Source organism: Ciconia boyciana, chromosome 7 (genome assembly GCF_034638445.1).
Source record: "Ciconia boyciana chromosome 7, ASM3463844v1, whole genome shotgun sequence".
NCBI classification, from domain to species: Eukaryota; Metazoa; Chordata; class Aves; order Ciconiiformes; family Ciconiidae; genus Ciconia; species Ciconia boyciana.
The window spans coordinates 58,663,966-58,678,444 of NC_132940.1; the positions used below are offsets into that span (position 1 = coordinate 58,663,966).

The following is a 14,479-nucleotide window of genomic DNA, read 5'->3' on the forward strand; positions in this document are numbered from 1 at the left end:
ACTGAACATTATCAACTGCAAATGTGACACTAGGTAAGAAGTTGGTCCTCTCAGCTGTTCCCCTGAGCACCAGGTGTGCTCCAGCTCCCTCTGCCTTAAGGCCAAACTAAGCTGCTCCATGGAAACTTTTCACAACAGAGCCCTGTCAACTGCCCACCCCTTTTTTCTTTTTTCCTTTTTTTATTTTAAATTAGGTTACTCCCTAGGTATTTCATAACTCTCTTACTACAATGTAAGATGTAGACTAGGAGCAAAGCAAAACCAAAGCCGTAGCAGTTGCTGCGTACATACATAATCTCACATTGTCTCTGGCACAGTAAAACACACCACCACCGACACCAGCATCGCAAGAGGCACCTGCATTAAAACCATAAGCCAAAGGCCCTGAAGATGAGCAGAAAATAAGTTCTTACAGGACAGCAGAGCTGCCACCACGGTAGCAACTGGGCACTTGCTGTGCCCCATGCAGGCTCCCTGTGGCAGCACCAGGCCTGAGGAGAGGCCCTGGGGCCGAGGCTTCAGGAAGGTGTTGTACCAGGCAGGGCACTCCTGTGGGGGCAAGGGGAGAAAATAAGGCCTGGGAGGATTTAAGGGTGACCACAGGGCAGAGAAAAAGGTGCTGGATGGGTGACTGAGGGAAGCTGAGACCAGCCTGGATATTAGCTAGAGGGAAGAAATCCCTCTCATGGCCACTGCTCTCTTTTAGGGGGCCAGTGCTATGACTCTTCCACAGCAGTGTCTCCCCTCCCACCCCATCACACCCATGCCCAGACCCACCTAGGGTTTGATATTTTTGACCCCAAACCAGCACCATTCATTGGGTTCCCGCTTACCTTTCAGGCCTGAGGATCACCCAGAGAGGGAACCGCCATGAGCTGCCACCTCCTCATCTCACAGCAGCTCTGGGTGCAGCATACAAACAACTAGCCAAACCAGAGCGGTGGGGAAAGGAAAATTCATCAGCAAAGGCAGCTGCAAGTAATAAACTACATCAGCTGAATAAATGCAGATAGGTGGGGATGGGGCAGGTGACAGGGCATAGAAAATGGAGACCAGGTGATTTCCCTCAGTATAGGCTGGGCAGTCCTGCAGCCCGGGGCACTGAGGGGAAGTATGGCTGACATGGCCTCCAGCACAGCAGGTGCCACTGCCTGACCCAGCCTCTGTGCCTTGTCTCGGATCTCTGCTAAATAATCCCCGCTTTCAGTATATTTAAGCAGTGCTGCTGATATCAGCCATCAGATGACACTTTTGACTCTCCCAGTATCTCTCCCAAAGCACCAAAAAACCCCACAGATATGCTTTTTGGAACAAAAAAGTACAAGAGGAGTACTGAGGTGAAAAAAAGCACCTTTTTCTGTGGTGCTGTCTAACAGCAGAAGTCAGTCACAGAAAATTCATTTGAATTTAGGAGTATCTAATACTATGGATGAGTCACTTCAGATGTATTAGTACATAGTATCACCCTCCACGGATTTTAGATATCTTTCAGTTAAAGGAGTGTGTGGGGTTTTTTCTTTAACTAAAATAGATTTATCAAGAAAAATTAAGTTATTGGAGACATTAGGAGAATTTATGGCACTCACTGGCTAAATTCGTAGTCAGAAATCAACAGTTTCACAGGCTGAGTCTGTACAGCTTGGCACGTGTACAAATATTGCACGCATAAATACTGTGCGGCCGTGCAGCGCCAGCCGCCCGGCTCCTGCTCCCAGTGCCGCTCCCTCCAGCGCTGGGTGACGTTGGGCGGCTTTCTTAATTTCGCTTTGCTTCTCTCGTCTGCAACGTAGAGATAATACTTCTCAGCTCTGCAGTGGTGCCGGGCTTGATTCATGAATGTTTTAAAGCATTCTGTGATATTCACCCTGAAAGGTGCTTGAGAACCATAAATTATTACTTTAATATAGATAATAGTTTTCATCTCATGAATGCTTTATAGCACTACTCCAAATTCATGCCTGATATAACTCTAATAACTTGAGCAGAGTTAAACTAGGGATAAATTTGGTACGATATATGAGGCAGCAAAATGAAATTCAAAGTGTGAGACCAGGAGCTTACCAAGTGGCATTGCATACACAGTAATGTCAGAAGCTTACCCCACTGCCCGCTTACCTACAGCAAAAATATCAGCTCATGGCACTCTAACCTGTTAAGGTTTGATTCATCATGACATGCCTGCTTCACAACAAAAACATATTCTTCTAATATGTTCTATTGCTATACATATGTAGTTTGTATTTATTGAGAATTAGTAGACTTGATCATGTGTTTACTGTCTGGTTTGACCCAGATATTTCAGTTGAGAACAGATTATTTTTCACAGGAACAATCCTTTTAATAAGACACTCCTACAGCTTCCAGTCCTTAGCCATGGGAGCATAGGACACAGGACTGGGAGGGATCCTCTGGGCCACAGTCCACTTCTCAAAAGCAATCACATCGTAAACAGCCATGTAGAAAGCTTGTCAAAAGCCATTTTAAATAGTGAGGCTTTTTGTCCCCCTACCCTAAAAAAATACTGTCCGTACACTTCACTACTGTGATAGTTAGAAAGATTATTTTAATTCCCAGACCAGGTCTATTCATGGCTGGTTTAGATCTCTTTGTTATCATGCCAGCCTTTCTCTATATCTGAAATAAATTTCCTCCTCCAATGTCATCTAACCACTCTCCCTTTATGTATACATGAAGAATAATTATATTCCTACTCAATCTTAATTTTGTTAGCCTAAGCAAGTCAAACTTTTTTAGTTTCCCTGTAAAATGTGTTCTTTATTCCTCTGATCATTTGGGTGGCCCATCGCTGATGAATTTAGTGTATATGTTCACAAAGTAAGAGTCAGAGAAGATGAACCTATTTGTTTTCTAATTAAACAAAAATGCTGCAAATGCAGCAGAAAGAAGACACGACTTAGTAAAAATTAAATCTTGGTGTTTGCTGGGAAAATTGATGAAGTGGGTATTACCACCAATCTTCTTTTGGTTTGATGGTAGAATTTTATCAAGGGACTTTGAACAATACACTGCTGGTATCAAACTCATGAAGGCCTGTTGCTGAGCAGGCCTTCCTTATATAAACAACATAATAAAGGAATTTCTAGGGATGTGATAACCAGCTTTGAAAAGAAAAAATATTTGCCAGACATCTGCTACTTCACACTTCACTTGAACCCTGGAGAAATTCAGATCTTTGTTGAATCTAGTCTCCTTCCCCTCCATGATTCTGATTCTCAGCATTACTGCTGCTCTTCCCAGAGTTTATCCTCTTACCCTGCAAAAGGCTTGGGCAATAAATTGCCTTTCCCGTTGGTCTTCAGATTTTCTATTCTTCACTGTCTCCAGTGAGTGACCTTGGCTGTCTTGGTTCTCATAATCCTTCTTCATTCCCTCCTTCTCCCATTCTTCCCTATTAAAGAAAATTTCCATGGAATGTAATGGGAAACTTGATAAGCATCCAAGTCTTGTGCGATAATGTACCCTATTGAGACACTCTTACAGATACAGAAACACAGTATTTCCTATGAAGTTTTTACATTTACAGTGATTCTTATAGAACCTCTTCTTTCTTCCCTCCTGTCCCCCTCCAAATGGTGTAGGACTTTTCTCTATGCTGTTAGTATATCACAGAATAGATCATTGAAGATCCGGCTGATCCAGAGGCTTTGGCAATCTTTATGCTGGATGCTGTGTTCACCCAAATATGCAACTTGTTGCAAAAGTGCAGCAGCTGATACTGATGCTAGTTCCTAGAATGGGATGTGTAAATGCAAAAAGAAAAATGTGTTCAAGCAATTTCTGCTGATGTCTGGATTTGATCATAAAGAAACTTTTCAAATAATAAATGTAATTTGAACAAGAATTAACTAGGCATCCACTTTCATTTTTTCACCAATACAAATAAGTAAGGACTGTCACCTAATCATAAACAGAAAAATAAGGTCCTCTTAAGTCTTAAATATCAGTATTAGGTAAAAGTATGCACCTGGAGATAATGTGGGTACTGTAGAGCCACTTTTAATGGAAATCAAAGGTGGGCAGCTGGTATAAATGCAATTTCCAATCAAGTGTTGAGATTTACCAAATTAAGCAAGTAACTCCTGTGCATTGAATGAGACAGCAACCTGGGCAGTCAATTCGGAGAATTAAAAAACCACACGATTAAGTCACCTGTGAGGTGGATCTGCTGTCTGGGTTTAGCATACGCAGAATTAGAGTTTGGGACAATATAATTGCCAGATTTCTAAATTAAGTGCCTGCATTTGCACGTTCTGCTACACACAGTTGGGCAGGCAATCACTCATCTGTCTTCCATGTTATCTTCTTACGAGTGTTCCATCTTACAATGCTCATGTAAATTGGTATTTCAGTGCAAAACTGTAAGGTCCTGGGCAAATGAATGAGTTCACATTTTATACAGTCAGTCAGCATTAGGTACCAGCTTAAATGTGTGACCCATCAAAATAATGGACTTTTTATTTCAATATCTCTGGTATTTTCTAGCAACTTTGTAATACAAAAATCACGTACCAAACAACAGTGAATCTAAGCTGTTTTGCTGTAATAACTTTAGAGGCAATCCTGCTACTGGAGTAGCTAAATGCCAGTAATTAACAAATATCAAATGAGGATGAGTAAATACCTTTTTTGCCAGTTTTAGTCCATGTTAGCATCCTAAATTTAAAAGTTCAAATATAACTGAGAGAAAATACTGAAAATTCAGCCATGGAAAAAGAGTGAGAACAGAACAGAGAGAAGGAGAGCAGAGAGGATAAAAGTAAAGCTGAAATAGCTCCAGATGAAAGTAACAGAGGGAAGACATGTTTTCACATTATTAAAGATAAAGTAAATGCAGGCCACACCATCAGACACCCATCCAGCTCAACTTAGGTCTTGATCCTCCAATCAGAGATAGATTGCAGAGAGGAGACTTTTATTTATGAGACTGTTTTACTGGTTTGTCTTTTTAATCCCTAATACATGAAATAGCCTGTAATATAGAGATTTCTTTTAGGTAGCAGAAAACCAATGCATTCTTGCAATTACAATAAAAAGGGAAAACTGCTTATAAATAAAAACTGTATTACGAGTCTTCACACAGTCAAAACTCATGCAGGAAGTTCATACATTCACCAGGCTCCATCCACTGTCATTCATATGTCTTTGTATTGCAGAGAAGTGTTTTCTGTCTCAGCAGGTTATTGTTTAATGGGCTAATGCACATCTGCTAGATGAAATGGTATTGTGCAAGTTCTGTGGGGAGGCATGTTACTGGTGAGAAAAACAACCACTTCCAAATACTAAAAGAGCCCTGCTTAGTCTCCTGGTGATAGAGAAGGCCAACTTCACCCATTGATTTGAAGGGAGATACATCAGGCCTTCTATACTTTAGCCCTATAAGCAATAGTATGCAATAATTGCTATGGAAAAATCACCTTGCTGCTTTATTTTTGTGCAATTTGCAAAACTGGAATATAATTTTGCCCCAAAAGAGTGATTAAAGTTTTTTATTTTAAGCCCCTATTTGTACATCTTTGAATTGCAGTCTCTTACTCTCACAATCAAAAATAAAGCGCATGTTATTGTGAGAATATGTTTTATTTCTTTAAATTCTGCATCCCAACCACACTCTGTGACCCTGGGTTTTTTTGTTGCTAGCTGGTGAATGAGCAACAAGAAAGCAGACCCCTTCTGAGCCCCTCCATTGATGACTTTCTCTGTGAAACTAAACCAGAAGCTGTTGCAAGGCCTGTAACATCAAATACTGCAGGTAAACAAAATTCTTTACTATCCCTCACTAGAGAGAAATAATTTTAGTTTTATCTTAATTATGGTACATTTTTGTCAAGTGATTTCTTGATCTGTTACTATTTGCACAAAATTACAAGCTGGTATTAAATTATAATTGCCTGATCTGTTAGTAGAAAAAACTTTGTTCGTTACATTTGAGGGCAAATCTGATGTGATCCAAATCACATGTATTCTAGCAGATCTCTGAGGCTGAATTAAAGGGACCGTATTTAAGTTCAATAGGAAGTACCTATCAGTTTGACCGATTCTCAATCTTTGTTTTTGCAAAATTTTAACCTATGGGTAAGCCACCTTTAGTCTGGTTTTAACCAAACTCTTGAAAGTTAACCAAACTCCTTACTCTAGAAAGATTTTCTTTAATAAAAACTTGGATGGTATGTCAGAGAAAAGGGAAGAGATATCAAAACAGTTTATCCAGGCTAAGTTCAGACACTTTATTAGTGAAAAGATCTAACACATTTCTTAGTTCCTTTGTGTTGCGGTGAGATAGTAGAGTATATAATAAAAAGTAAGAGTGAATCCTGAAAGCGTTTTGAATTATATTGAATTATATTTAAAGTATCTTTGGAAGTGTTTTTAGAAATTGGCTTCCTCCTATTCAGTATTTGTGCAAAAGTAATCAAAGTGGTTGAGCAGATCAACTGAGATACAAAAAAATCAGCATAGCACTACTATGTTCTATTGCTATCTCAAAATTACTTGCCTTGTTAGAAGCCATTTAATTAAAATCTATATACACACAAATTATTAAAATGACTAATTGACAGCTAGGTGATTATCTTCACATCTAATTAATATGTGTCTAAAGCGATATGCAAGTTCTAACAACAAAAACTGGAACACTGAATTAAATAACAGTTGTAAATAATATTTTTTTCCTTTTATATATAGCTAAAGATATTAGAGGGATGAATAGAAATATTTCAGGTTGTTTAAGAGTGGTGTTTGTTGTAAAAAAGTAAGTATCTGTAGATCCTATATCTGCCTTGAATATCTATCAGATTTGGGGGGGTTAATTAGATTTCTTTAATAACAAAATAAAAAATCCTATGGAGATTGATGAAATTCAGTGATTTACCAAGAACACAGATAAAGCACTGCAAGAGATAATACAAATTGATCTGTCAAAAACACCTGCCCTATAAAACAATGATAAAGAGGGAATTTTTCTATCTTTTATGTGCTAAAGAATTTTAAATGTTACTCTTTAAGCAACTTTTAAATTAAGAACTCAGACTGAACATGCCTTTTATACTGATATAGTCCTTAATAGAAATAGCAGTGGAATTTATAATCACATTCAATATTTATCCCCCAAAAGACAAACAGCAACAACAGTAGAAACCATTACTAAATATACCATTTTTCCTTTATGACCCGAGAAGTCCACCCAAGCTGTCTACTCTTCAGCTTTTTCCATAATGGCATGTGGCACAACAGTAGTGCCCTAAGCAGCTGTTACCAGTACTTCATAAATCATAAGGTTACACCAAATCTTATCTAAAAGCTCAATTTAAGAAACACATAAGAAACAAGAAACTCTGTGGAGCAAGGCCACAGCCTTAAGACCTAAGGTGTCTTTAAGATTTTCAGAGGAAAAGCCTTTTATGCAAATCAAGCTTTTTAAACTGCATCCAGTTAAGCACCTGAAATCCCTAGTCATATCTGAATACGCTAGTCATCATCTTTAGGCAGGAAACATACACCTACTCTAGTCAAATGCAAACACATTAGTAATTTTTTTCCAATTAAAACAAATTTTACAATGTGAGCTATTTGAATTAAAACAACACTGAATTCTAACATTTTGTCTCTAAGTACTATCAGCAGGTCTGGATCTCTTGGATCTTAGTGAACCTGTCGTACAAACCCAAAACAAAGCAAAGAAATCAGAGAATCCATCAAGAAGTGAAGGCTTAAAAGCTTCAACCCACAGAAAGAAGACAGACAATTCTGACCTTATCAGTGTGGATACTGAGCAGAAAGTCCAGACTGTCAGAGTTTCAGACAAGTCTTCACTAGATTTAGGTAAGAGTGTAGCTATTATATCAGTGCTACATAGCCTTGCTGAGCACAAGTTTCTCCTTGCTGCTATCACAAAATAAGGAGCAACACCAGGATTTTTGTTGCACCGCATTTTAGCAGGGAGTGTAACCTTTGTTCCACATTATAAACTACTTGAAGCACTAAACTTGAAGCACTGTAAACACATTTTGCCTTTGCCTTTGCCAATATACCTATTAAGTTGTCACTAAATGTGCAAATAAAGTTTTGAAAGGATTCTTTCAAAAAATAATTTAGTCAGGGAGAGTAAAACCGTAGAAAAATCTATAGAGGTATCATGAGAAATTGGTAAAGGACATAAATCAGAGGCAGCCCATACTGGATGTCCTTTCCAGAACTGCAGATGTCAGAAATACACCTTATATTTGTAAATACTGTTTTATCTATGCATACAAGAGAAAAAAAATCAATTATTGACAAAAGAGTTATATCTATATAGATTGAACAAAAATCTCAAACACAACTCAATATCCTGCCAAGCATGATCTATAGATGACCTTTGGAAAAGGTGAATTTCATTTAGTTCCATCCAAACTAAATTACATGCACCACAACTGAGAAATTTGCAAGGTAAATGTAATTTATACCAAGGTAGCAAATTTTCCATTCATCAGCACAGAAATTCTTTTAGAGAACTTTATCTTCAAACAGGAGCTGAACATCTCATTTTTGCAAAGCAAGTCCAACGTATGACTGAATAATATCAGTTGCCTACATAGTCATTTTTAAATAGTAGTCAGTAAAAGCAGTTTTATGTTTACAATTTGACTACAATTAGGAAATTAAAAATATCCAAAACTATCAAATAGTTAGTATAATTTTATAATAGATCTAAATTACATACAAATCACTAATTTTAAGTCAGGAGTTCCACTGACATTCTGGCCATGAATACTAACAGATTTAGAAAAATATTGTGAATTCCCAAATATTTTCACAGAATATCTGCTAAAAAGGTGCACAACATTTCTGTATATTGGACCTTAAATAAAATATAGTCTTTGGTGGCACCATTTTCTCTATAACTTTCATTTAACAGAGAAGATAAAATTTTCTGCAGTAGTTTCTTTAAAAGATTCATATTTTCTTTTCTTATTTTTCAGTTGATATTCAGACACAGCTAGAGAAATGGGATGATGTCAATTTTCATGGGGACAGGAGTAGCAAGGTCCACCCTTCTACAGAGCGAACATCATCATCATCTAGAGCTCCATCAAAAGAGCTTTTATGGTACAACTTCTTGCTTTCCTTACAAAAGTATTCCCAGTCCAGCTTTCTGAATTCACAGAAATGCTTGCTTGATGACAAGTCAGATTATTAAATCTGTTATGATTACATTAAATGTGTTCAAGCAGACATTTTGGACAATGTATCATAAGCAAGGACACTATAAAGTGACATTTTGCCAGCAATTTTTAATGTTGTGAAAAGTAGCAGGTGCAATTACTAAATAAATGGTGGTGAGAATTCTACAGAGGCATGCAGTGATCCAAAACCAGCTACAAACATGTGAGTACAATAAGAAAGAAGGACACTTGGCAGTGATTTGAGTCACTGGATATCCAGTGTATTTTGGTTTTGCTACCAAGAGGGCAGAATTTCTGTCTATAACTGGAAGAGGCAAGATAAAATATCCAAGCCAAGTACTACCTCTTTCATGCAATTCAACTAAAATTGCAGGTGATGTACATGAGAGAAGAATTGGACTTTGCCTTTAGGAACAGTTCATGTAGATTAATTCTGCTGCCTTTCTGATATGTAATCAACACTCTTTCACTACATTACGCATGACCATAATTAGCATTGGCATACACTGGAAGCAGTTTTCTGACCAAATGACGCTTGTCCTGTATCTTAACCTGCCCTTTATCTGGGTGTTTCATTAGCTTAGAGCTTTACACAAGTTTTGCTCAGTTAACTTGATTTTGGTCTCCAGGGTTTCATTTTCTAGGAAGAAAGAATATTAGGATATTGTGGCACAAAAATGCACATATGCCAAGGTGAGGTCTTGTAATGTGGTGGTTGATTCTTAGACACTGACTGCAGGTACAGTCTTGTGTCATTGCCTAACCTCGTTTTGCCTAGCTATGAAATAGAAGCATAGCGGTAGAGGCAAAGGCTCCATTCCATTATACTGGTTTCATGCCAATATATGCCCAGGGCTCTACGGGTGAATCAGGACTGACACTGTTCTGTTCTATTACCAATGGTCTGCATGTGACTGAAAAGCGTACACTGAGAACACTGAGAAGGGTCCAGGCACTTTTGATAACTGCAAGTTAAACAATTCAGTTAAAAGAAATAATCTAATTAATCAGTATGTGCTTATGAACCTGAAAGACATAAAGGCGGCATGTCTTAGTGTGCAGTGATGAGTATGTAAATGCATTATTTCTAGGTCCACAGAAAACAGATCACAGTCTGAGCTGACTAATGTCAAGAGTGCCTTGGACTCTGATTCAACATCAGAATTAGAACTTGCACCTGCAACACAGGTAAGAGGATTTGGTAGATTTAGTAACAATAAAAAGGCAAGTAGGAATTGTCCCACTGGCTAACCATTCACATTCTGGAAGAAGTATTTAAGGGACATTTTCAGGATCATCAGTTAAAAGATTCATATAGCCGAATCTTCACACAGCTTCCAAATTAATATGATATGAAAATACCTATGTCAGCATCTCAAACATTCAGAGTTTAATACTGCAGTGAACTGTGACCTTCCTGTACAGAGGGAAAGACTTCAAACTATAATTTACAGCATCATCATTTTTCCCTTCCTCCAGTTCTGAAATTCAAACTTCTAATGGTTCTCCCTCCCTGTAATATATCTGTTCTCAAGGTCTCTTGGTCAACCAGGAATCCCCAGAATTGGGAAATGCCTAAGGAATACAGGAAGGAATCACTAGACCAACGTTCAGTAGAAGTTTATCTTCACAGGTGGGAGAGCAGTGTGGCCAAAGGACTTTTTCCTGCTGGAAAAGGAACTCTGATACGGAGGGCTCTGGGCTAAATGTTTGTAGATTTTCCCAATTACCCTGTCATATTGTATATTGGACAAGACCTTGTGGAAATGATTACTTAGAGTTGTATGGTTTTAGATATGTCTGTATGCATATGTATGTACAAACATTTATATACGCATTCACATACATCAGGTTGCTTATACACCTTCTTTCCTGCTTCTTATTTTTTAACTGAAAGATTTCAAGTTCAGCCAATGCCACTGGCAGGGGGGAGAGAGAGTTGTTTGGTGGATTAACTTTTAGTTGAAAATAATTTTCTCCACTTCCACAGCTATTTTAGGCCTGGGCTTCAAAACCTTTCTGTCAGATGGAAAATCTGGAAATTAATGGAAAATAATAGCCTCATTTGAAAATGGAAAAATGAGACATCAAAATGCCAAATGTCTTTCCTGAGATTATGCACCAGTTTTTGCAGAAAATACAAATAGAACCCAGTTATCAGGATCCATTCCTGTGTTTTGGTTAGGAAGAAAGTCTCCTTTACTTCCCTGCCATCTCTACATTACAAACAGGATTTTTTTTCCCTTTGGAAAGCCTAACACTAGTTGTAATGCATGATATCTTTCCTTTCTGTGCAATAGATTTATACATCTTAGTAATAGAAAAGATCTATTGCATGATATCATCCACTTGAGATGGACAGTGTGTTTTCACATGCTTTGTCCAGCTTATCTTTAAGTAACTCTAACCCCTTTTTAGGAAGCTGTTCCTCAGCCTAATAGATCTAAATGTCAGGAAGTTTGTGCTCAACTGAGATGTGTGTAAATCAAGTAGACAGTCACAGAGTTTAAGTGCTGTGGTTTTCTGTAAAAGCAGTTACAAATTTAGTATATCATGTTTCTACTTTATATGGTCTATTTCCTGTTTATCTTCCAGTAGAATAACTGCAGAAGCAAAAATCCACATTTTTAATTCAGTATAAGTTCAGTCAGTTGAGGCCCCATACTATTTTGTAAAGTGACTGGTATTTCAAAATAAAAAAATATGAAGTTGAATCAGCCAACTTGAAAGAGAAGCAGAGTATAAAGTTCTTATCTGTTGTTTTGGTATATTTCATTTTTTCTTTTGTTTTATCATAAACTGCTTTTTTTCAAACTTGTGATCCATTCAAGTCATGAAATGTTGTTGAACTGGTAATTAGTAGTGGAGAGAAATGACCTGAAGTGAAATTGCGTTCTTATTCTAGGTAGTTTACTTGGAAATTTAGTATTTTCATTCACTGCCAGCTTCATCCTGCTTATACTTGGACTGTCAAAGTTGACAGTTCCCAACAAACAGGCTCATCTGTCTTGATTGAGTTCTTAATCTGCTTGTAAAAGAAATCACGTTAGAGCTTTTATAAAAGCATATATTTTCCATACTTTGTCCTCTATAGATCTTGTCTGTCTCGTTTAAGGGTAACCTTTGCATATGCAACAGATTCTGCCATACCCTAAAGATTTCATCTTGTCAAACTTGCTGCAGTTTTCCATCAGCAATTTCTCAATCACCTTCATCACTCATCTTTGACATGTTAGATTTAGTTCCTCAAAGTGAAATACTAAGTAACTAGGTCATATTTTCATTAAAATTATGCAATCTTCTTAACAAAATCCTGTGTTTACTAGCACTTATGCCAATACAGAATCACAAAGGCAAGCTTTCAATTAATAAGGAAGAAATGTGTTTGAAGGCTGGAACGGGCAATAGCATAGTGGGTGTCATTGGATGTGGCCATCTTGCTTCTCAATATTCTACTCACATCATACGTTACTTATTATTAACTCTTAAACTGCATTGGCCCAAAGTATCTTTGTTCTTTCTTTTATCTGCCATGCTGGAAAGTTCCTCGTTACACTTTTATTAGTACTGAGATATCCTACAGTGTTTGGGAGTTTTTGAAGGTTCGTTTTTTCTCTTATAATTACAAACTGCAGAGGGAGATAATACGTTCAATTGTATAAGCAAAAAGTCTGCTCATGTTTTAACTCTCTAAATGCAGTTTCAAACTTGGGCCTCCCTGGGCATTTTAGATATTTTATGAATCACTCAGAATGCATACACAAAAACCCTGACATGCTAAAAACTGTACATAATTCTAACATGTCAGCACTCTTGGACAAAGATATAGCGCAAATCCTGTAAACCTTAGAAATCTGCAGTTTGGGGCAACAACATTTAGAATGCAAAATTTATTCCCCACTTCATCCAAATAGCTACAGTAAGACTAAAGGCCCTAGCTCTCCTTGAATGTGCCAGTAACTCTAATGAAATGAAGAGTTACAAGCGACAGATTTAGCTCATTATTTGAAGACCTGCTCAAAAGTTAAGACTATAATTTAAGCCTCTCACCAACAGTTAAGGTCCAACAGCACATAAACAGACTACAAGCGCAGGAAAGTGTGTGCAAATGCATTGGAGTGGAAGATTTTGTCCCTGAAGACAGCAGCCAGTGATCAGCTACAGCACCTCTGTTGTAGAGTCGTGAGCATATCGAACCACAGTGTATGCAGAGTGTCCATGCCTCAGACATACCCATTCCACCCTGACCCATACCCCACCTTGGGCTCCCCTTCAGGGAGGCAGCTGCAGAGTCCCACCCCATCACCAGCTGGGGATGAGACGTTCTCCAGTGCTGGCAATCCATTTCCATCCCCTCTCTTCCTGCACTAGCGAAAGGCAGCATGTTTGTTATATGTGAGGTCTTTCATTTCTGGGTATCACAACTCAGAATATGACTCTGCATTGTCTATATGTAAATGCAGCTTATGTGGGTTTTGTTAAATACTTCTTTTTTCCCTCTGGTTGAGGGCAGGTGTGCATTTAATGGAGGAGAAGACATATTTCTGTGGGGATTATGCAGGGACGATGTGTATACTCTGACATGTGGCAGAGGAGGGGACTTCTGTGCTTCTTGTCCTCTTCCCCCTCGCCTCTCTACTGCCCCAATATACTCACTCTCCCCTTCTGCAGTACAACTCAGTCTGAACATCATGATTTACAATATTGTCCTTGACCTAAGGAAATTGCAGTCACTGGAAACAAAAGATTAAAAAGCAGAAGTAATCAAGCAGTTTGCAAGAGCCAACTCGTAAATAATGAAAAGGCTAGGAACATAATTAATGTCTATCAACAGAGTTGTGTGTCAAGAAAACCAGATTTAATTCTTTGATCAGATTACAGGTCGGGTTGATAGATGTTGCTGTGTGACATTCTGCAAGGTGTTTGAATTAACATACCATATTCTGATTTTAAAATTAGCACCATACAAAATGAATAAAACAGCTGTTAAACAGATTAAAACTGGCTAACTTAAGTTCTCAAGAACAGTAGTTACTTACTAGGAATTGTAATCATATGGGGGTTCTTCTGTGATTCCAAAGACAAACCATGATCTTCAATATTATTGATCTGAAAATAAATATGCAAGCCATTCCTGATAAAATTTGCATATCATACAACAGTGGAATGAAAAAATGTAAATAAGAGTCATAAAAATGAGCTGATGACCAAGACATCTGTATAAATACATATTTCAATACAGTCGCTTGAAAAATCATACATTCCAGAACAAGAATGCTGGCTCTACTTACAACAGT

The 14,479-nt window shown here is 37.9% G+C and overlaps 1 protein-coding gene across 3 annotated transcripts in view; it reads left to right on the forward strand.

The window, feature by feature from the left end:
• PEX5L (peroxisomal biogenesis factor 5 like) overlaps window positions 1-14,479 on the forward strand; it is a 42,114-nt gene that overhangs the window by 11,179 nt on the left and 16,456 nt on the right. For 2 of the 3 annotated variants that reach the window (XM_072867233.1, XM_072867234.1), the window contains 4 exons: window positions 5,659-5,770; window positions 7,630-7,839; window positions 8,979-9,105; window positions 10,274-10,370. In XM_072867233.1, the coding sequence (XP_072723334.1) occupies window positions 5,659-5,770; window positions 7,630-7,839; window positions 8,979-9,105; window positions 10,274-10,370 (546 nt within the window). The remainder of the gene's footprint in view (window positions 1-5,658; window positions 5,771-7,629; window positions 7,840-8,978; window positions 9,106-10,273; window positions 10,371-14,479) is intronic. The other variant, XM_072867235.1, reaches the window with a different exon arrangement.